Genomic DNA, 24,417 nt, shown 5'->3' on the forward strand with positions numbered 1-24,417 from the left:
AAAGCTCGCTGCAATTGGACTCTGGAGCAGTGGAAATGCGTTCTATGGAGTGATGACTCACGCTTCACCCTCTGGCAGTCCGACGGACGAATCTGGGTTTGGCAGTTGCCAGGAGAACCCTACCTGCCCCAATGCATAGTTCCAACTGTAAAGTTTGGTGGAGGAGGAATAATGGTCTGAGGCTGTTTTTCATGGTTCGGGCTATGACCCTTAGTTTCAGTGAAGGGAAATCTTGCAATGACATTCTAGACTACTCTGTGCTTCCAACTTTGTGGAAACAGTTTGGGGAAGGCCCATTCCTGTTTCAGCATGACAATGACCCCGTGCACAAAGCGAGGTCCATACAGAAATGGTTTATCGAGATCGGTGTGGAAGAACTTGACTGGCTTGCAAAGAGCCCTGATCTCAACCCCTTCGAACACTTTTGGGAAGAATTGGAATGCCGACTGTGAGCCAGTCCTAATCGCCCAACATCATTGCCCGACCTCACTAATGCTCTTGTGGCTGAGTGGAAGCAAGTCCCCGCAGCAATGTTCCAACATCTAGTGGAAAGCCTTCCCAAAAGAAATCTAGAAAGAAATCCAATTCCCTAGATGAGTTTTCAGCCTCTTTTCCGCCCAAGTATTTTTTTGAAATCCTAGATCCACATTAAAGCAATCAGAGGCTATTGATCTGACACTGAGCTATTTATTTTCGCTGGCAGCATTCTCTCCATGTAAAGACATGTTTGATAGATCAGGTAGATTACTAGATGTCCAAGCATCAGTCACTGAGCTCATAGAACATCTAAGACAAGGCAGCTGTTTGAATACCAAGTCACTGTTTCAGCCTGTCTGTACTGTTTCAGCCTGTCTGTACTGTTTCAGCCTGTCTGTACTGTTTCAGCCTGTCTGTACTGTCACATTCATGCTGCTACAAGTCATTAGACATATCTTTCTGAGTAGCAGAGAGGGAACTCAAAGGAACCCTTGGAAATGGAAATCATCTAAACAGACTTTGTTGGAGGGATGTAGTCTTTATAAAAACACTTGCGCTTCAAAATAGGCCCCTCTTTACAATTGTGGCCCTATAGCTCTCCACTGCTCTTCTCAAAGCCCTCTGTCAGATTATCATTCAGTGGAGGCCAACAGCACAACACATTTTCTCTCTTATTTCTTCAGGCGATCTCAGATCGAGAGAGAAAATACCATCTCTCTGCGGAAATGAAGCTATCCAAGCTTCTATCTATCTGTCAGGTAGGCAGTGTGAGTGTATGGTACACATCCAACCATGGAATCAGCGGCTTGACTTTATTTAGCCTTTGAGTGTTTTGGCAGCCCTATCATAACAGAGACAAGCTAATGTAGCTACATAAAAGTCCTAATGGAATCGTTTTCCAACTGTCTGTTTATATTGTAGCTCAGGAAACATATGGGGAACCCCCCAGAGGAACTGCTAGAAGATGAAGAACTGGTCAATTGTTTCACACACTGAAATAAAGATTGAAGTGATGAAAGTGTAGTCCCACTCCCCACAGATGAAATTGCATTCTAAGGTGTAATCAATTTTTTTTCTTCCTTCTATCTATTTTTTTGAAAGCTTGAGGCAAGGAAAATAAAAAGCTGATGGTTTGTCAGTGATAGAGTGTGCAGTCCAGGAGCTGGCCTGGATGATGGAATGATCATTTTCACCCCTTTTCCCCCAAAGCTGTATGCAATGTTTGCATGTGATCCTAAAGGAGCCTAGACTGCTTAGAGGATGAAGTCCATGTGTTTTAGACAGTTGGGAGGTAGGCATGTGGAAGGAGATGGAAGTTGTCACGCGGGTAAAACGCTAAATGGGCAAATCTTCCCTAAATGTCTCCCTTCTCCATCCGGAGCTCTGCTGACCCATTCATGAAGACCCCATAGTGACACACAGCGCATTACCACAGAGATAAACCTTCCCTCACAATCTGCCTGCGTTTAAAAACAACAGAGACCGTGGATATGTTGTGCTGCCAGCTGAATGTCTCTCCAATACAGGAAGTAGAAGACAACATGCACCGACTCAGCGTTCCTGACCAATGATATATCCTCAAGAGAGAAGTGTCCAATTACACAGAGAGCATGTGTTCACATGCCGTTTCTTAAGACTCCTCATTCACAACACTGTGTTGTTCATTTCATGTATTTCTCACCCTAGGCTAGTCAATGAGAAAGGGGAACACATTATTGTAGTTGTGTTGCTAAACAAACACCAAAGCCGTGGTCTAGATGTGAATGTCGTATTATTTATGGGCCCTGTTTCTTTCCCAGAATGCTGCTGCTGTGTCAACTGAGAATTCGACTGCGAAGCCGTTCCTTGGCGAGAGCCAGCGTTCTCCATGGGCCCTCCACATATCCCCAACAACCCCAGTGAGAGTGGCCCTCAATAGGCCCTGATTTATTGGGCCACTTTATGAGAAGGGCCTGGGGAGTCGGCTCTCCTTGTCCTCCGATATTGAATCCCGCCTTCCTCACTTGGAGTGTTTTTTCCCACATTGTTTGTCAATGCAGTAAATGTGTGTTGTTTCTGTCATGCTCTCCATGGTAACTAGACCCCTCCATTCCAATCCTCCTTATCCTATCAGTTTAGTCTTGATTGCTGGTGCTGGCTCCATTTCAGGACAGGGTGCCACTCAGAGATGATACAATCAGAGCAGCAAATAGTACGCAGAGGGGGTACTGATAGGAAGGAGGGAGTGATGGAGGGAGAGAGGGAGGCAGGGAATGTGAGAGCGAGAGAGAAAGGGAGCGAGAGAGAGAAAGGGAGGGACAGAGAGAGAGAGAAAGAGAGATAGTGAGAGAGAGAGAGGGATTGAGAGAGAGAGCGAGAAAGAGAAAGGGAGAGAGAGAGAGAGAGAGAGAGAGAGAGACATGCCGGTTTGCAAATTCAGGTCTATAGTAACTCCAACACAGTTTTCCCTCCCCACTCCCTGGCTCTTTCTGCCGCAACACTTATCTGGTTCTTCGGGTTGACTTTTCAGCAGACAAATTGACCTTTCTTTGCCTTGGGTTCTTACTGTGTCTTTTCCCTCTGTTTTCTATTGAGCGAGCCATTGAACCGGTTGTTAGTAGGCTGGTCTGCTGGAGTTCTAGGTCCGTGTTCCGCTCCCCCTGGGGCTATACCCTTTGAGACCATCATGTGACGCCCTTGTGGTTCTACAGTGTTTTGGCTTATTAAATGTGAACGTGAGGGCAGTGGTTCAATTAGCCTCCAGTTTCAGGCATGCTTGTATTCATCCAGTTGAGGGAATGGGGGACTTGTTACATGTGTGTATGTTGAGTAACAACCCTCCATTTATGTTTACATGTTGATAATGAAGACCAGTGAGTCCACTTTCCAGCCATGCTCAGAGGAAGCTGGGATTCTATCACGGGAAGCCTCACGATGTTACAGGATTATGTAATGCATATATATTGGTATCATTCAGCAGAAAAGTCATCTGACAATAGAAATTAGCTTTAGGAGCTACTGTACTCCTAGGAATGAGACCTATTCTTGTACTGTAGTACTGTATCCAGCCAATTTTACAATTCACCGCCTCTCGCCCTATCCCTCCTCCTCCCACCACCCTAACACATGCAATCTACTGCAGTCATCAGTGTGCATATCCTTTGGAATAACAGTAGTAGAAGTCTGTTTCACAGTTCACCAGCTGCTGTGTTTCAGTTTCCTCCCCAGCAGATTGAGTTGATCCTACTGATGGATGATGGAGCAGTATACCAGCTCTAGAAGACAGCCTTGTATCAATCATTCTGGCTTCCAGCTACTTCCTCCTTGGCCCTCGTCCCACCTACCTGCCTGCCTGTCAGCCATATCTCCCCCTCTCTCCTTTAATGAGTGGAGTGGAGGGGTGGGTGTCTCCTCCCAACTAGATTGGCCCTCAGTAGGGAACAGTGTCAAGTCCCATTTGAGTGGGATGATTGGATCTGAAGAGGTTTCTCTTGGTGTCAAGTGTAGTGGATGGAGGGGACTTTGGATGACAGGGTAAAACGGAGACAGGTGACGGCTGCTGGATAGGTTGGTCTCTCTCCTTTTCTAGAAAAGTTTGCAGAACTCTGGAGAAATGAAGTGCTCTTGTACCCTATAGTATCGTTTGTTGTACTGTTGACGGAACTCAGTAGAAGTGATCTTATACAATATACTGTATTTATTTGTACTGGTGACATAAAGTTATCTTAAACAATATGAGAAATAAAGTTATCTTATACAATATCATAGCTTTCTTTATACTGTTGACACAACAAGAGAAATGAAGTCCTCTCATACAGTATAATATCTTTGTGCCGTTGACAGAACTCTGGAGAAATTAAGTCCTCTCATACAGTATAATATCTTGGTACTGTTGACAGATCTCTGGAGAAATGAAGTCCTCTCATACAGTATAATATCTTGGTACTGTTGACAGATCTCTGGAGAAATGAAGTCCTCTCATACAGTATAATATCTTGGTACTGTTGACAGATCTCTGGAGAAATGAAGTCCTCTCATACAGTATAATATCTTGGTACTGTTGACAGATCTCTGGAGAAATGAAGTCCTCTCATACAGTATAATATCTTGGTACTGTTGACAGATCTCTGGAGAAATGAAGTCCTCTCATACAGTAAAATATCTTGGTACTGTTGACAGATCTCTGGAGAAATGAAGTCCTCTCATACAGTATAATATCTTGGTACTGTTGACAGATCTCTGGAGAAATGAAGTGCTCCTTCCTATAGAATATAATATTATTATTTGTACTGTTGACAGTTCTCTTATACAATATAATATCTTTCTATATACTTTGCTCATGGACAATTCTATATGAATCAACATACTTGTTTAGTGTGGTGAGCTCTCTTGTAGCAGGTTAAGGTTTATGGAAACTGTGATTTTGGGGTTGTAAACTATGTCTGAACAGCTCTGTCATTTCCATGTCAAAGGGTTGAGTCTTGCTCAGCAAGGGGAAAGAATGGGCCATAAAGCCTAATGCGCTGCCTGAATAATGCAGGTGTGCAATTTCAATAGTGGGGCAGCGAGTGAGCGGTCTGAGCTGTACTGTGTGTTTGGAGGAGAGATTTGAGATGGATGGCTTATCTTTTATTAAACATGCGGTCGGTGTGGAGGGAAGGCTACAGTACTGACAGAAGCTCTGCTCTCCCCTCACTCCTCCTCTTCTCCTCCTGGGGATGATTTATCCCCTCCTCCCTTCCCTTTCTCTTGTCCTCAGCAGCCTCCGTTTTCATCCTCAGGATGGGGCTACAGCCGGGCTCTCCCCTGGACCCCTGAGCCCCCTCCGCCGCCACGGCCTATCCAATAAGAAGGCTTCATTAGTTGTATCTTTATTTCCCTGCCGCTCGGCTAGGGCTGGGCCGAGCTGGGATACAGAGGGCGTTAGCAGGCAGGTCAGGGATCTGAGGGGGATTGAACAGGAGTCCTCCTGGTCCTGTTTACTCAGGTTTTATTGAGCTGAAACGATTGGTAGAGCAGAGCAGAGAAGTAGCAGAGGTTGATAAGGATGGGGGGAGGGGGGGGTGATCTGTAGTGAATTGGATTTCAAATTAGGGCTATGTGGTGTGTGTGCTGTGTTGCTGATGATGTACAGCTATCTCCTGTCACCTCCAAAGTGAATATCGGTACTGACCGAGCACTGCTGCCTTCCTGGAAGCTTTTTGGAGAGGTGAGTTTGTGACAGGTAATGCTTGAGATCTAGCATCATTGCCATGCATTTAATCACTGTAGCGTTGACATACATTATGAAATTAAAACTACATCCATGTTGACTTTAAAAGCTTCTTAGCTTGAACCAAGGAAAATTACAACCGCTAAGGGCAATGAATTGCCAATGATTAAAGTCTATAAAACTTTGTTTTAGACTTTGCTGAAACAGCAGAGAGTAAGTCTTGATCTTGTCAGGTGGGAACGGGGGACTTGTTACAGACATCACTCTCACTGTTATTTCATAAGTGGACAAATCGGGTCAGATTGCTCTGTGTCTTTTCCCCACAAGAGAAAATAGCAAGCTGCCTGTAAATTGTTCTCTCCCCATTCTCTCTGTGATTCACTCAAAATAAAGTCTCCCTCTGTCCTGGCCACGTGACCAGCAGTTCTCATATTGTCAGAATACAGGCCTTCACCTCTGCATCAAGTCTATTTAATTGGACATCCACATACCTATTATGGAAAGCAGCAATAGTACTCCTTGCCTGGCACACAAAGCGCTTATGGGAAATGAAGTCCTTATTGCCTCATGAGGTGGCCATTTTGGGGTCCACTCCACTGATTTTGTCACACAAGACTTCTCCAGGTGATTCATCTAAATAAGCTGAGGGGCCATTTCTGGGAAGCTGTAGCAGGTGGTGTTAGAACAGTGCTCTGCACCTCCTGCTTATTAACCCTGAACCCCAATGGTCGGAAGACTTGAGCCCACTGGCGCACAGTTGCATCACTCTCTCTGGCTTCACAGAAGAATACAAATGATGTCACACCCTGGCCTCTGTTATATTGATTTTCTTTATTAGTTTAGTTAGGTCAGGGTGTGACATGGGATGTTTGTGTGTTTTGTCTAGTTTAGGGTGTGTGTATTGTTTAAGGGGTTTTGTATAGTGTATGGGGGTTGTGTTCAGTAGAGAGGTTTAGGAAAGTCTATGGTTGCCTGGTTTGGTTCTCAATCAGAGACAGCTGTTTATTGTTGTCTCTGATTGGGAGCCATATTTAAGGCAGCCATAGGCTTTAGGTGATTGTGGGTAATTGTCTATGTTCTATGTTGCATGTGTGCACTTACTTCGTTTTAGCTTCACGTTTTTTTTTTTTGTTCGTTTAGGAAGTGTTTGTTTTTCTTCAATAAAAGAAGATGGCTTTCTTACACGCTGTGCCTTGGTCCACTCATTCGTCATATAACGGTCGTGACAAATGATGCAAATCATTCACCAACTAGAGAACTTTTCCCCACGCTGCATGATTCAAAAGGAGAGACAGAGTGGAAGTGGAAACAAGTACATCATTTTCTATTTTGACACCATGTAGAAGGAAATTGGCTGTGATTTTTAAATTGGTTAACTTGACTCTATTAGAACATGTTGCTCATAGAAGTGGTAGCAAAAATGTGTTATTTCACCCTTTTCAGGTAAAATACAATACATTGCACCTCATGAGAAATTTCAATCTCAAGTATTGACCCACCTGTGGTGCCTTGGCTTTCTGCAAAGGATTCAAGTTTTCAACAAGGTGTCACACCATTTACGTGCAGTGGTAGAGAATGATGCCAGCCACAAAGAGGCATTGTACTCTATTTCATGCTGTTTCGTGCTGTTTCCGGTCCACAGTGGAACTGCAAGCTCTGGGACCTACACTATAACAGCATGCACAGCTTTTCAGGTCCACAGTCCAGCTGATTTCACTCCTGGGGTCTGATGTCTACATGGGAACCCAGGTGTGTGCACTGCCCAGCCAATCAGCGATATTCATTATAGCGATTGCCAGGGAAGAACTAAGCAGGGCTGTTGAACTCAAGAGCGTTAGTGAGTCGTGCTCCCCAGCAATACAGACTCATAACTGGCTTCCACTGAAACAACCCTGAATGTAGCACCTGGAAACCTATAGGTTACAGTCCTTAGATGGATCAGTAGTTACCCTAGACACAGCACTAAGACTGGAATTGGTCCATTTAACCCTTTATAATCTCAGCCCTGTCTAAACCGGGGGGGACTAACTTATTTAATAGTTTTAGTTTGGCATTACTGCTATTAATTAACCAATACAAACGCATTGAATAACAGATTCACTACATGGAACAACAAATGTTCGTGAGAACACCGATTTTCAGGATGTCTCATGGTCTGACAAACACCACTCTAGCGCTGCCACCTTTCACTGCAGATGCGGAAGGGCGATATCAGCAGATGTAGTGGATTGAGAGGCAGCCCATGCAAAAAACAAATACTGTATTTCTAGCTTAAACAGGCGTATTTTGATGGTGACTTTTTCAATTATGTTATTTCGATTTCCACAGGGGCGTGGCAATTGTAGGCCAAGGGTTATAGTGGGTTCAGGGAGAGAGTGTGTACAGTATGTACAGTTCACAGAACAGCTTGAATTGGGAATAGTTAATAATGTATGTCCTTTAGGAAGTTACTGGCAGCATACAGACAAACTCTCCTTTCTCTCTCTCTCTCTCTCTCACTCACTCACTCTCTCTCTCTCTCTCTCTCTCTCTCTCTCTCTCTCTCTCTCTCTCTCTCTCTCTCTCTCTCTCTTCTCCTCTCTCTCTCTCTCTCTCCTGGCATGGCACCTGATATCTCCTCCAATCTTTTCCATATCCTCTACTCCTTACTGTATCAGCAGTATGCTGGTGGATGGTGGGTTCAGATCATCTGAAACTGAATCATTTGTGTTGCACAATTCTGGGAATGTTCAATAAATTCTCTGGTTTTCACGAAATCCGGGTTGGATCTAGAAATCAAGATTTCTAGAAAACCAGGGAATTTATTGAACGTTCCCAGAATTTTGCAACCCTAGGAATAATTCTGTGTGCAGAGCCGGGCTTTACGTGTGTGGATGTAGATGTGCTGAGGGTGTGATTGCAACTGTTTCTCACAAATAGAAATGTTAATAACTTGCAAAGGCAGCAGGCAGATAAGCTTTTTCCCTCTGCTCCTCTACGGAGAGAAGGGGACGAGGACGAGGAGATGGTGAAAAGAGGAAGGTAGGGAGGAGAGAGGGAGGGGTTGTTGGAAGACACATTATTCTGTGCTGGTGCTCCTCTAGTGAGAAAGGGCCCTTTTCTGGCAGAACCTTCAAGACAGTAATTGAATGTGGTTGAATCCAGCGGGGGATACATACAGGGACTAATAGACAGGGACTAAGAGACAAGGAGGTAGGGGTATGAGGAAAAACAACTGGACAACAACTGCAGTCAACAGTAGATTCTAAGGAGCTTCCTCCTTTTGCAGACCCTGCTAATTCAATGGTTATGGACCATCAGTGACTTGCTTGTTTGTTTGCGTCATGGATCGCTGCAGCAGGGGGGTAGTAGGCTACACTGCACTACAACAGGGAGCTCATGTCAATTCTCATGCTCCCCTCCCACACTGTGAGCTGTGTAAATAGCTAGCACTTGATTCTCTCCTCTCAGTATTGGGGAAAACACACTCTGAAATAACAAGAGGTTGATATTCACATATTAACCAGGATCCACTTGAAATCACTGATTATGAGAATTATGATGGTAAATGTTTTATACAAACATGAGTAGCACTTAATTTTACGGCACATAGTTTCCCAGCTGTTTACTAAGCAATGGCATGGTAAATGGTCATTACGCAGTAATAACCTAGCAATGACTGTTTTAGCGACCTATTCACAATTAAACAGACCTATCTATGTATCACGAAACAACTACATATCTGCCTTGCATTTTCAATCCAAACCACTGCTACAGTAGTGAGCTTGCAGTTCCAGGAACATATTATGGTAATATTTTGAATTCTGTCATATGTTAAATCCTATAATCCCTTATTCATTCTGTTTTTGATATACTCTGGACTATGATCAGTCTGCTGCAATAGCACCTGCAGACGTCTTGTTAGCTCATCAGTAACGATGCACTGAGGTAGACAAATACGCCTCTATTCTTATTCAGGGATATTATTCAATATCACCAACTTCAAGAGCCTCCTATTGCCTTTGAACACCATGTATCTTCGTCTTCTTTTTTAAATATTTTGTATTTATTTCATGCTTATTTATCTAAGCAGGTCAGTAAGAACTAATTTGTACTTACAATGACGTCCTACCAAAAGGCAAAATGGCTCCTGCGTGGACGCGGGCTGGGATTAAAAATAAAATAAAAATATAGGACAAAACACACATCACGACAAGAGCGACACCACACCACTATATAAAGAGAGACCTAAGACAACAACACAGCATAGCAGCAACACATGACAACAACATGGTAGCAACACAACATGTCAACAGCACAACATGGTAGCAGCACAAAACATGTAACAAACATTATTAGGCGCAGACAACAGCACAACGGGTAAGAAGGTAGAGACAACAATACATCACACGAAGCAGCCACAACTGTCAGTAAGAGTGTCCATGATTGGGTCTTTGAAATGGCAACATCATTTACATGCCATGCACTGGCGCCCAATCACAGTTATCACAGGAAGCTAGTAATCCTAGGCGAATGTGTCTATTTAATCATTGTGTGCTCTGTTTGTAAGAGAGGGACCACATCGAGAGTATCTTTGGTGGTATTGTTTGTAGCGACACGAGAGAGAACGCTAATTAAAATGATAAGATTTGGGTGTTGTTTTATCGTTTTAATGTAGTGAGGGGGTGACTTGTGAAGCGTCGTTAGCCAACTAGCGCCCGGCGCTACAATGGCCCTTTCATAGCGGGGTGGTTTGTGGTGGTGTCGTCATCCTTGGCTGCAGTCTCATCTGGAACTGGCACACTAACACTGTCTCAGGCTTATTGTGGTTTACCGGGTTCCCCCCTCCAGATTCTGTGTTGTGTCTTTGTCGGGTACTAAATGTCAACGTGAAGTTTTTAAACATTGGAAGCTACCACATGTCAATTGAATTGACAGGCATTGAAATGAGGGAGCTTGCCTCGTGAGATTATTGTCAGTCTTTAGGCTGCTTCTTTGGTTGTTAGATCATACAACCACCCCCAAAACAGTGGCCTAACACCCAGAGGAATTCAGATGATTATGTAAAGGATTAGGGAGCAGATGAAATGAACATGTTAGTTAGCATGGCAACAAAAGCCAGATATATTATTACTCACTACTTTGACACAGCTTCTTCTTTGACGAAGTTCATTTTATATGGGTCCATGATGATACATCCTTAAAGAGAGGAATAAAAAGAAAACTTTTGGAGAATGGATTTGCATACGGGCATAATTTATTTGAAAGGCTAATTGCAGATGTGTAGGCAGCTGTAGAACATGATATCAAATATTTGTTTTCCCCGTTTTGATCTATGATCCAGATGAGTAAATGATGATTAAATTATTTGCACGTGGCGTAATCTGAAAGCCACATCTCATTATAAACAACAGCTGTGTTTACACAGGTAGCCCAATTCTCATCTTTTTTCAACTAATTCGTATTTTGACCAATCACATCAGATCTTTTTCAGAGCTGATCTGAGTGGTCCAAAAAGTCTTTTTTGTCCAGGCCTTAAAAGTTTTATTTTGTTGGGTCATGTGCAGTTATAAATCAAACAAATACATGTGTGAACACCAAAGTTTTTTTTTTCAATTTCAACTTATTTTAGAAGAAATAGTAAATTGTGCAAGGGTGGCTTCTACTTCTACTATCTTGTGTAATCCACCTTCAATATGGTGATTGGATGTAAATTGACCTTCAGAATCTTTTACTTATGACCTTTTTCCTGGTGTGTTCCTTTCGGTACAACTAACTATCCTCAGCAATCTACACACAATACCCCATAATGACAAAGCGAATACAGGTTTTTAGACATTTTTTGCAAATGTATTAAAAGTAAAAAACAGAAAAAGCCTAAATGCCAAGCGTCACGTCTGGAGGAAACCTGGCACCATCCCTACGGTGATGCATGGTGGTGCCAGCATAATACTGTGGGGATGTTTTTCAGTGGCAGGGACTGGGAGACTAGTCAGGATCGAGGCAAAGATGAACAGATCAAAGTACAGAGAGATCCTTGTTGAAAACCTGCTCCAGAGAGCTCAGAACCTCAGACTGGGGTGACAGTCCAACAGGACAACAACCCTAAGCACACAGCCAAGACAACGCAGGAGTGGCTTCGGGACAAGTCTCTGAATGTCCTTGAGTGGCCCAGCCAGAGCCCAGACTTGAACCCGATTGAACATTTCTGGAGAGACCTGAAAATAGCTGTGCAGCGACGCTCCCCATCCAACCTGACAGAGCTTGAGAGGATCTGCAGAGAAGAATGGGAGAAACTCCCCAAATACAGGTGTGCCAAGCTTGTACCGTCATACCCAAGAAGACTTAAGGCTGTAATCGCTGCAAAAAGTGCTTCTACAAAGTACTGAGTATAGGGCCTGATTACTAACACTACCATTCAAAAGTTTGGGGTCACTTAGAAATGTCCTTGCTTTTGAAAGAAAAGCACATCTTTTGTCCATTAAAATAACATCAAATTGATCAGAAATACAGTGTAGACATTGTTAATGTTGTAAATGACTATTGTAGTTGCAAACGGCTGATTTTTAATTGGATATCTACATAGGTGTACAGAGGCCCATTATCAGCAACCATCACTCCTGTGTTCCAATGGCACATTGTGTTAGCTAATCCAAGTTTATTATTCTAAAAGGCTAATTTATCATCAGAAAACCCTTTTGCAATTATGTTAGCACAGCTGAAAACTGTTGTTCTGATTAAAGAAGCAATACAACTGGCCTTCTTTAGATTAGTTGAGTATCTGCAGTATCAGCATTTGTTGGTTCGATTACAGGCTCAAAATGGCCAGAAACATAGAACTTTCTTCTGAAACTCATCAGTCTATTCTTGTTCTGAGAAATGAAGGCTATTCCATGCGAGAAATTGTCAAGAAACTGATGATCTCGTACAACGCCCTTCACAGAACAGCGCAAACTTGCTCTAACCAGAATAGAAAGAGGAGTGGGAGGCCCCGGTGCACAACTGAGCAAGGTGGACTTTATTTAACTAATTATGTGACTTCTGAAGGTAATTGGTTGCACCAGATGTTATTTAGGGGCTTCATAGTAAAGGAGGTGAATACATATGCACGCACAACTTTTCTTTTTTATCTTTTACTATTTTTTTTAAAACTTTAAATACATTTTTTTTTTTCATTTCACTTCACCAAATTGGACAATTTTGTATATGTCCATTGCATGAAAACCAAATAAAAATCTATTTAAATTACAGGTTGTAATGCAACAAAATAGGAAAAATGCCAAGAGGGATGAATACTTTCGCAAGGCACAGTAAATGTGATATTTCAGTTTTTTTAAATGTATTATAATTTAGAACAATTTCTTACAACCAGTTTTTGCTTTGTCATTATGGGGTATTGTGTGTAGATTGATGAGGTGAAAAAACGATTTAATCCATTTTAGAATAAAGATGTAACCATACAAAATGTTGATAAAGTCAAGGGGTCTGAATAGTTTCCAAAGGCACTGTAACAAATACTGTTCCTCCACTCGCCCTTCAGTGGTTCTTGTTATTGATTGTTAGTGTTACAGCCATTCCTACTGGGCACATACTGGCTGAATCAATGTTGTTTCCACGTCATTTCAATGAAGTGACGTTGAAGCAACGTGGAATAGATGTTAAATTGACATCTGTGCCCAGTGGGCTGTTTCACTGTTTTAAATTATACATTTTTTTAAATGATTGCAAGCCTAAGGGAATGTATGTGGGCTTAAATATTTGTATGATTGCTGCCATTTCCAAATAATAATTTTGCCTTGATGTTGTACTCTATCATGATTTACTTCTTTATGTTGTATTTCATCCTTAAACCATGAAGCAACATATTCAGGATACACCGTTTCCCTTCCAAATCTAATACATGAGGTGTTCCGTCATGATTGTGGTCTATAGTACGCCGTGCTTTAGAGAAAATTACTATCTAGGAAGAGTGAGGGAGCTGTTGAAGCCAGTTAAAGTGATCTATTGCGTTCAAAATGGTGGGGTGTACTTTGCTCGCTCTTTAGAGGCATAAAAACAAAAATGACTGTTTAGATTTAGTGTGTGTTTCTTGATTTATGTTTTCTCTACGAAGCGCATTATCTTCTGTAAAGGATTTGTTCATTATTCTTACCTTTATGGATAGTCTCTAACCTCTCTCTCCTCTACTCTAACCCCATAGGACACTTGGCCAGGTGAAAAATGAAAGCTCCCATCACACTCCAGATTCTTCTCTATGCTGCTGTGGTCCGAGGTTTCAAAACAGTGTCCAAGAGAGGCTCAGGTACGTCTCCATATAACTGTCTGTTAGATGTCTGTCACTCCAACCCGGTGGTTGAACCTCTCCAGGTATTGGAATCATGGAGAGAAGAGTGTGTGATTGAGTCAACTAAACTGTGGTTGGTTGGAGTTGATGTTGGATGATGAATACCCGATATTCAAAGGAAGGTCCAAATGGAATCTTCTGTTTTCCATCAACTTTTAAGAGCAATGGCTTTTTTATGTTACATTTCTATACCTGTCCATGCACTAATGCTAAGGACATTAAATACAAACAGCTAACTTTTGTGGTTCTATTGGCTTTTGGTTCTATTGCGTGCTGTCGGTTCGGGCTCCAATCTGGGCTGCTATTTATTATTAACCATCTTCAGGTTTGCTTTGGCATTTGTCAAATAAGCACTGTCTATCCACGCCTGACAATGACAGATGGCATCTCCAGTTCAGAAGAGAATGTCTATCTCATACACACTCACAGTTTCCTCTCTCTCTCTCTCTCTCTCTCTCTCTCTCTCTCTCTCTCTCTCTCTCTCTCTCTCTCTCTCCCTCTCTCTCTCTCTCTCTCTCTCTCTCTCTCTCTCTCTCTCTCTGTCCATCCCTCCATATCTCTACCTTCCCTGATGTGTGAACTTTAAGCCAACAAGAGAACAAATTCGACTGTGATATAGACGAGAGTCAGAATATTCCCCCTACTGTACAACCAGACTTTTGATCAGCCTGCCACTCTGCTACACTAAGACAGCACCTTCAGCTGCAGAATTGGCTTTAAAAGAAACAGCATTGTGTGTTCTTCTGTAGTGGTCCATGGAACAGTTGGATAATGGATCTGTCTCTCAGCCTTTCCACATGTTTGCGCACAAATGTTGCTTTAACAGCAGTCAACATTCCCTTTGCAATCTCAGAGTCAAGTGCTTTCAACAAGGGATGGCATATGCCATTCATCCATACTCCTCAAAGAATAGTCACTTCTCAGGTGAGGTCCTTCAGCATCCTGCATTTCACCACAGTTTCAATAAAATTACCTTGGCTTTCTGTGATATATTGAGAGTCATCAGTGGTGTTACAGTAAGTGGTATCAGTAAGGGATATCAGTGGTATTACAGTAAGGGATATCAGTGGTGTTACAGTAAGGGATATCAGTGGTGTTACAGTAAGGGATATCATTTGTATTACAGTAAGGGATATCGGTGATGTTACAGTATGTGGTATCAGTAAGGGATATCAGTGGTATTACAGTAAGGGGTATCATTGGTGTTACAGTAAGGGATATCAGTGGTGTTACAGTAAGGGATATCAGTGGTATTACAGTTAGGGATATCAGTGGTATTACAGTAAGGGATATCAGTGGAGTTACAGTAAGGGATATCAGTGGTGTTACAGTAAGGGGTATCATTTGTATTACAGTAAGGGATATCAGTGATGTTACAGTAAGTGGTATCAGTAAGGGATATCAGTGGTATTACAGTAAGGGATATCAGTGGTATTACACTAAGGGATATCAGTGGTGTTACAGTAAGGGATATCAGTGATGTTGCAGTAAGTGGTATCAGTAAGGGATATCAGTGGTATTACAGTAAGGGATATCATTGGTGTTACAGTAAGGGATATCAGTGGTGTTACAGTAAGGGATATCAGTGGTATTACAGTTAGGGATCTCAGTGGTGTTACAGTAAGGGATATCAGTGGTATTACAGTAAGTGGAATCAGTAAGCGATATCAGTGGTATTACAGTAAGGGACAGCAGCGGTATTACAGTAAGTGGAATCAGTAAGCGATATCAGTGGTATTACAGTAAGTGGAATCAGTAAGGGATATCAGTGGTATTACAGTAAGGGATATCAGTGGTATTACAGTAAGTGGAATCAGTAAGCAATATCAGTGGTATTACAGTAAGGGATATCAGTGGTATTACAGTTAGGGATATCAGTGGTATTACAGTAAGGGATATCAGTGGTATTACAATAAGGGATATCAGTGGTGTTACAGTAAGTGGAATCAGTAAGCGATATCAGTGGTATTACAGTAAGGGATATCAGTGGTATTACAGTTAGGGATATCAGTGGTGTTACAGTAAGAGCTATCAGTGATGTTACAGTAAGTGGAATCAGTAAGCGATATCAGTGGTATTACAGTAAGGGATATCAGTGGTATTACAGTTAGGGATACCAGTGGTGTTACAGTAAGGGATATCAGTGGTATTACAGTAAGTGGAATCAGTAAGCGATATCAGTGGTATTACAGTAAGGGATATCAGTGGTATTACAGTTAGGGATATCAGTGGTATTACAGTAAGGGATATCAGTGGTATTACAGTTAGGGATATCAGTGGTATTACAGTAAGGGATATCAGTGGTATTACAGTAAGGGATATCAGTGGTATTACAGTAAGTGGAATCAGTAAGCGATATCAGTGGTATTACAGTAAGGGATATCAGTGGTATTACAGTTAGGGATATCAGTGGTGTTACAGTAAGAGCTATCAGTGATGTTACAGTAAGTGGAATCAGTAAGCGATATCAGTGGTATTACAGTAAGGGATATCAGTGGTATTACAGTTAGGGATACCAGTGGTGTTACAGTAAGGGATATGAGTGGTATTACAGTAAGTGGAATCAGTAAGCGATATCAGTGGTATTACAGTAAGGGACAGCAGCGGTATTACAGTAAGGGATATCAGTGGTATTACAGTAAGTGGAATCAGTAAGCGATATCAGTGGTATGACAGTAAGGGACAGCAGCGGTAGAAAGGTGTCTCCCGACTACCTCGCTGACGGCCCGATGGCCTCTCTCTCTCTCTCTCTCTCTCTCTCTCTCTCTTACTTGCTCTCTCTCTCTCTCTTTCTCCCTCTCTCTCTCTTTCACCCCATCAGGGAGTCAACGTCTCTCTTGGAGCCTTTATCAGCTCTAATTTGAACCAGCGGAATGCCATGTGCTGCCATATCCACCGTGTCCCACAGGGACGTATTAAAGGTGGTTCAGCCAGAGGAGCGATGTGGGAGGAGAGCCATTTCCTGTGACCTAGCATTTCTCTGGCTATTGACGGAATAGAGGGAGGACATCATTCCTTCATTGATAACATGCAGACAAAGGAGAGACCTTGATAAATGTATTTGTATAGCAAACATTTATAAACATCTGTACATGTCATTCAAGGATGAATCTGGATGCATCTGTGGGAAAACAACATATAATGGAAGACATACTGTACAGTGATGGAGATCTTAGTTTATTCATTCTCAGAAGGATATTTGCTTATGTTGTGTTTTCAATTGTCCTTTAATACATAACTGACAGCAGGGCCTGCAGCAGGGCCTGTAATACATATCAGACAGCAGGGCCTGTAATACATATCAGACAGCAGGGCCTGTAATACATATCAGACAGCAGGGCCTGTAATACATATCAGACAGCAGGGCCTGTAATACATATCAGACAGCAGGGCCTGTAATACATATCAGACAGCAGGGCCTGTAATACATATCAGACAGCAGGGCCTGTAATACATATCAGACAGCAGGGCCTACAGCAGGGCCTGTAATACATATCAGACAGCAGGGCCTGTAATACATATCAGACAGCAGGGCCTACAGCAGGGCCTGTAATACATATCAGACAGCAGGGCCTACATCAGGGCCTGTAATACATATCAGACAGCAGGGCCTACAGCAGGGCCTGTAATACATATCAGACAGCAGGGCCTGTAATACATATCAGACAGCAGGGCCTACAGCAGGGCCTGTAATACATATCAGACAGCAGGGCCTACAGCAGGGCCTAAAGCAGGGCCTGTAATACATATCAGACAGCAGGGCCTACAGCAGGGCCTGTAATACATATCAGACAGCAGGGCCTACAGCAGGGCCTGTAATACATATCAGACAGCAGGGCCTGTAATACATATCAGACAGCAGGGCCTACAGCAGGGCCTGTAATACATATCAGACAGCAGGGCCTACAGCAGGGCCTGTAATACATATCAGACAGCAGGGCCTGTAATACATATCAGACAGCAGGGCCTACAGCAGGGCCTGTAATACATATCAGACAGCAGGGCCTACAGCAGGGCCTGTATACATATCAGACAGCAGGGCCTGTAATACATATCAGACAGAAGGGCCTGTAATACATACCAGACAGCAGGGCCTACAGCAGGGCCGTTAACCTCTCTAGGGTACGTGAGACGGTAGCGTCCCACCTCTTCAACAGCCAGTGAAACTGCAGGGCGCCAAATTCAAAACAACAGAAATCCCATAATTACAATTCCTCAAACATACATGTATTTTACACCATTTTAAAAATACACTTGTTGTAAATCAAGCCACAGTGTCCGATTTCAAAAAGGCTTTACGACGAAAGCAAACCAAATGATTATATTAGGTCAGAGCCAAGTCACAGAAAAACACAGCAATTTTTCCAGCCAAAGAGAGGAGTAACAAAAAGCAGAAATAGAGATAAAATGAATCACTAACCTTTGATGATCTTCATCAGATGACACTCATAGGACTTCATGTTACACAATACATGTATGTTTTGTTCGGTAAAGTTCATATTTATATCCAAAAATCTGAGTTTACATTGGCGCGTTACGTTCAGAAGTTCCAAAACATCCGGTGATTTTGCAGAGAGCCACATCAATGTACAGAAGTACTCATTATAAATGTTGATGAAAATACAACTGTTATGCATGGAATTTTAAATGCACTTCTCCTTAATGCAACCGCTGTGTCAGATTTCAAAAAAGCTTTACGGATAAAGCACACCATGCAATAATCTGAGGTCGGCGCTCAGAGCCCAATCAAGACACAAATATATCCGCCATATTGTGCAGTTAACAGAAGTCAGAAATAACATTATAAACATTCACTTAACTTTGATGATCTTCATCAGAATGCACTCCCAGGAATCCCAATTCCACAATAAATGTTTGTTTTCTTCGATAATGTCCATCATTTATGTCCAAATTCCTCCTTGTTATTCTAGCGTTCAGTACACTTTCCAAACTCACGACGCGCGGGCAAGTCCAGCGGAAAGTACGGACGAAAAGTTAAAAAAGTTATATTACAGTCCGTAAAAACATGATAAACGAAGTATTGAATCAATCTTTAGGATGTTTTTAACATAATTCTTCAATAATGTTCCAACCGGAGAATTCCTTTGTCTTCAGAAGTGCGATGGAACAGAGCTCGCTCTCACATGAACGCGCATGGTCAGCGCATGTTCAGCTCATGGCAGACCTTACTTATTCCCCTCTCATTCGGCCCCACTTCACAGTAGAAGCATTAGACAAGGTTCTAAAGACTGTTGACATCTAGTGGAAGCCTTAGGAAGTGCAACATTACCAATATCCCACTGTATCTTCAATAGGAGCTGAGTTGAAAATCGACCAACCTCAGATTTCCCACTTCCTGGTTGGATTTTTCTCTGGTTTTTGCCTGCCATATGAGTTCTGTTATACTCACAGACATAATTCAAACAGTTTTAGAAACTTCAGAGTGTTTTCTATCCAATACTAATAATAATATGCATATTCTAGCTTTTATGGCTTTGTAGCAGGCCGTTTACTCTGGGCATGCTTTTCATCCGGGCGTGGAAATACTGCCCACTACCCCAAAGAAGTTAATGCATATCAGACAGCAGGGCCTTCAATGCATATCAGACAGCAGGGCCTTTAATGCATATCAGACAGCAGGGCCTTCAATGCATATCAGACAGCAGGCCTTCAATGCATATCAGACAGCAGGGCCTTTAATGCATATCAGACAGCAGGGCCTTTAATGCATATCAGACAGCAGGGCCTTCAATGCATATCAGACAGCAGGGCCTACAGCAGGGCCTTTAATGCATATCAGATCACTGCCTGCAGCCCTAGAGCTTGAGGAAATATTTTCGCTTTCATGGCGACAGTCCCTGTGGGCTCCCCTTCCAGGTAGGTGGATGAGCCAGAGCCTGAGGTGGTTATTTGAAATGTGTCCTCTGATAAATAAAAGCCCTGCTCCGCACTGCGTTGTTAGTCCAGGTCCATTGTTCGCTTTCCTATTAGAGACAACCTTTTTTCTTTACCATGAACCAGGCAGCTTGCCTGTGCTATGCTTTAAATCCTATTGACCTGAAATGGTTTATATCGTTTCATTATCTTTCCTTTGTTATTAAATGTACTTCATCACCGTACTTTCCAGCTGGAAGCTGTTGGATCAACACAGACATTACAGGACATTTGTCGTTTATACGCCTGACCCTACAAAACAGGGACGTTTTCCCAGTTGTCATCCATAATATCCTCTTGTTTGTTAGAGTGCTGATGTTGAATAAATGGTTGATCAAACAGAGAATTTGCTTAATGCAACACATCACATTCAGGAGAGAATGGCTGCAGGTGATACAAGGCCTCTAGACCCCAAACCATTTGATCACAGAGAATGAAATGTGTTTTTCTTCCTGTTATTATTTCCATTAATTTCAGTCCTTCTGTAGAGGAAATGTCCCTGTTTCGTAACGGTGTTTGTGGACAGTGTTGTCAGCTTTGACATTGTGTTTTGACCATACTTGCTGGTAGATTCAATAGGGGGGAAGCCTGAACAGCCGCTGTTGGGTAACCTAGCAATGATTTGAATGGAATGAAGTCCTCTGAATTAGACTTGGTTCTAAAGCAGCTGTCTTCTTGTGCTTCTCGCTAACAAGGCAAGACACTTTCAGTAGACTTTATTCATTCGATACAATGGAAATGGATGTGAATACAACGGATACAGTAGGGTTTCATCTCATTCTATTCCCAGATCTCACAATAGCAACCCACTCATTTCTATACTAGGTGTTGTCCAGACTCAGCAGACATGCATCCGTTGTCATCACAGGTATAGTGCAGGTATTCCCCTAGGGGTACACGCAATGCCGTCGGGGGGACGCCAAATAAAAATGTGATTCACATTTGAAAATATAGATATATTTTGAATGTCTTCACATTTTCAAACAGCCCGTTTATATTTTCCAACGGGGCTATACATTTGGGTGAGTTTTTTTACTCTTGCCTGAGTAACCTCGTTTCACTGCCAAAAATAAAATTAAACCATCTAGTGTTCAGCGAAATAACAACACAATGTCAAATACAGGTAGCCTAGTCAAATAATTAACATCCAATCACATTAAATGTTACTCTCTTGCGGGAATTCCACTAACGGTCCATATGTAGCCGAACGTAGCTGCTGCTCATTCCGTTTGCTCGAAAATTGATAAATGGTTAAAAATAGTAAGGCCTGCATCCATAGAGAAAAATACCAGCTCTACTACACCTGCACCTGTCGACGACACAAGTTGTTCTGCTTCCACGAGCACATCCAATGTTAGCATCAGTAATTCTACATTTGTTGTTAGCCCAGCTAGCATAGACACTGACAGCTGTGAATCTGATGCAGCCGAAGAGCTAATGCCCCCTTACCTGGGAAAGCACCGAACAACAGACAGGGATGTTGGACCATCGAAGAGGCGCAAATATGATGAGAACTACATTGATTTGGGTTCACTTATTTTGGGAGTAGTGCCTTTCCTCAGCCACATTGTGTTAAATGTGCAAAAGTACTACCTCACAACTCGATGAAACCTTCACTCTTGCGCAGACATTTATAAACAAAACATGCCAATTTGAAAAATAAGCCACAGGAGTTTTTTGAGCGACAATTAAGACGACTTACGAGTAATAAGACATGTATAAAAGCAACAGATTCCATTAATAAGAAGGGGCTAGAAGAGTCTTATATGGTGAGCTACCGAGTGGCTAGGACAGGCAAGCCCCATACTATTGTGGAGGACTTAATTCTTCCTGCTGCCGTGGGTATGGCTGGGACAACGCTGGGGGAAAGGCCAAAAAACTATACAGACAATCCCTTCATCAAACAACATTGTTTCACGACACATCAGTGACATGGCAGGAGATGTTTTGAAATAATTACTGCTTCGCATACAAGCCAGTGAATTCTATGCATTACAGCTGGATGAGTCAACAGACATGGCGGGCCTGGCACAGCTCCTGGTATATGTCCCGTTAAGTTTGTGGGGAGTCAATTATGGAAGACATCCTCTTCTGCAAACTACTGGAAACCAGGACAACCTGGTTATTTTTTAAGTACTGAACAGATTTGTGACATCAAATGGACTTTGGTGGTCAAGATGTGTTGGTATCTGTACTGATGGCGCAAAAGCCATGACAGGGAGACATAGTGGAGTGTTAACGCGCGTGCAAGCAGTTGCTCCCGACGACACTTGGGTACACTGCAGCATCCACCGAGAGGCTCTTGCTGCCAAAGGAATGCCTGACAGCTTGAAAGACGTTTTAGACACTACAGTGAAAATGGTTAACTTTGTTAAAGCAAAGCCCCTGAACTCTCGTGTATTTTATGCACAATGCAATGATATGGGCAGTGACCATGTAATGCTTTTACAACATACAGAAGTGCGCTGGTTATCAAGGATCAAAGTATTGACACGTTTTTTTAAATTGAGAGACAAGCTTAAAGTTTGCTTTACTGACCATTATTTTCACTTGTCTCAACTCTTGCATGACTGGGTGCTCTTTTTTCTCACCTGAATGATCTGAATCTAGGATTACAAGGACTCTCCGCAACTAAATTCAATGTGCGGGACAAAATTGATGCTTTGATTAAGAAGTTGGAGCTCTTCTCTGACTGCATTAACAAGGACAACACACAGATCTTTCCATAATTGTATGAGTTTTTGTGTGCAAATGAACGGACAATGTCAAATGTGATATAGCGAAGCACCTGAGTGAGTTGGGTGCGCAATTACGCAGGTACTTTCCCGAAACGGATGACACAAACAACTGGATTTCTTATCCCTTTCATGCCTTGCTTCCAGTCCACCTACCGATATCTGAACAAGAGAGTCTCATTGAAATTGCAATAAGCAGTTCTGTGAAAATTGAATTTAATAGGAAGCCCCTGTCAGATTTCTTGATTGGGCTGCGCTCAGAGTATCCTGTCTTGGCAAATCGGCTGTTAAGACACTGATGCCCTTTGCAACCAAGTACCTATGTGAGAGTGCATTCTCGGCCCTCACTGGCATAAACTAAATACAGGCACAGACTGTGTGTGGAAAATTAGACTGAGACTCTCCAATAAAATCCAACATTGCAGAGTTATGTACATCCTTTCAAGCACACCCTTCTCATTAACCTGTGGTGAGTTATTAACAATTTTCGATTAACAAATAAAGTTTTATATGTAAGATGGCTAAATAATGAGCAAAATTATTGATTATTATTATATTATTATTTGTGCCCTGGTCCTATAAGAGCTCTTTGTCACTTCCCATGAGCCATGTTGTGACAAAAACACTAATTCTTATGTTTAATAAATGTATCGTATAGTGTGTGTGGCAGGCTTCCAATGATGGCAAAAAACAACATTTGAGAGTGCGCTGACCCTGGTGCATGTTTGAAGGGGTACAGGACTATAAAAAGTTTCCGATCCACTGCCTTAGAGGAAGCATTAACTGCACCCACGGCGGCCATTTTGTGTCAATGCAGTTGCCCTGATCCTATAAGGTGAGAGAACAGAGGGGCCAGTTAGAAAACCACCATACAGAGGGGTGATACCTAAATACTGGCCCTGGGGCCACATCTGGCCTCTCCTGGCATATCAACATTCATTAAATTAAGAAAAATCCCTTAATATGTACTCTGACAATTTGAATGACCAAAGGGGTTGAACATAAAATTGAGCTTACAGAAAAGCACGGTGATATACACATTTTCAATAAATTAAAATAATTATTTTTGCTAATATGATTTGAAATATTTGATTCAATGTTTCACTTCAGACTAAGTCCTGAAGGTACGGTACCTCTGGTCTGTGACCACCACAATGTCCACTTAAGCCAAGATAGAATCCAAATTCCATGACTTGTAAAATAAACAGACCCAGCCATCTATATTCATTCTTAGCATAATTGCTCCTGGATTTCCCACCAGCAAACATTGATGACTGCTGTGGATTCTAGCCTAATCTCTTGACAATGATTGATGCAAATGTGATATCTCAAACTCCTCCTCTCCCGCAGGATATATCTCTGCTCTTTAGTATCCGTTCCTTAGTGACAGACACGTTTAAAGGACAAATGATTCCTGTCAGCTGACTCTCCTAGTAATTATAACAAAATATTAAACTAACTTCCAGCTTCTTTTACAGCCTCATTTGAATTGTGATTCAAAATATGGAACAGCCAATCTTTTCCGGGGGTTGTTTATTTTCCACCAAATCAATGGCAGCTCGGAAATAAAGAATTTCTCTCTGAGGTGATGGAACTCTGTTACTGATGGTTTCACGTCTCCGTGTGCCACTTCGGATGAAGAGTTGCTGTAAATAAGAGAAGTTAGCATGCTATCTGCCTCACCAGCCAGGCCTTGGTTCCCGTTAGACTATTTCAAAACAGCCCAGCCACTGAATATATCCTTCTATCCCACCAGA

General features: G+C 42.3%; 1 protein-coding gene across 3 annotated transcripts in view; it reads left to right on the plus strand.

The window, feature by feature from the left end:
* Positions 1 to 24,417, plus strand: part of LOC129840470 (interleukin-1 receptor accessory protein-like 1-B) — a 297,926-nt gene that overhangs the window by 4,743 nt on the left and 268,766 nt on the right. For all 3 annotated transcript variants that reach the window (XM_055908376.1, XM_055908375.1, XM_055908377.1), the window contains exon 2: positions 13,848 to 13,949. In XM_055908376.1, coding sequence (XP_055764351.1) covers positions 13,868 to 13,949 — 82 coding nt within the window. In that variant the 5' untranslated portion in view covers positions 13,848 to 13,867. The remainder of the gene's footprint in view (positions 1 to 13,847; positions 13,950 to 24,417) is intronic.

This window comes from Salvelinus fontinalis, chromosome 41 (assembly GCF_029448725.1).
Source record: "Salvelinus fontinalis isolate EN_2023a chromosome 41, ASM2944872v1, whole genome shotgun sequence".
In the NCBI taxonomy this organism is placed as follows: Eukaryota; Metazoa; Chordata; class Actinopteri; order Salmoniformes; family Salmonidae; genus Salvelinus; species Salvelinus fontinalis.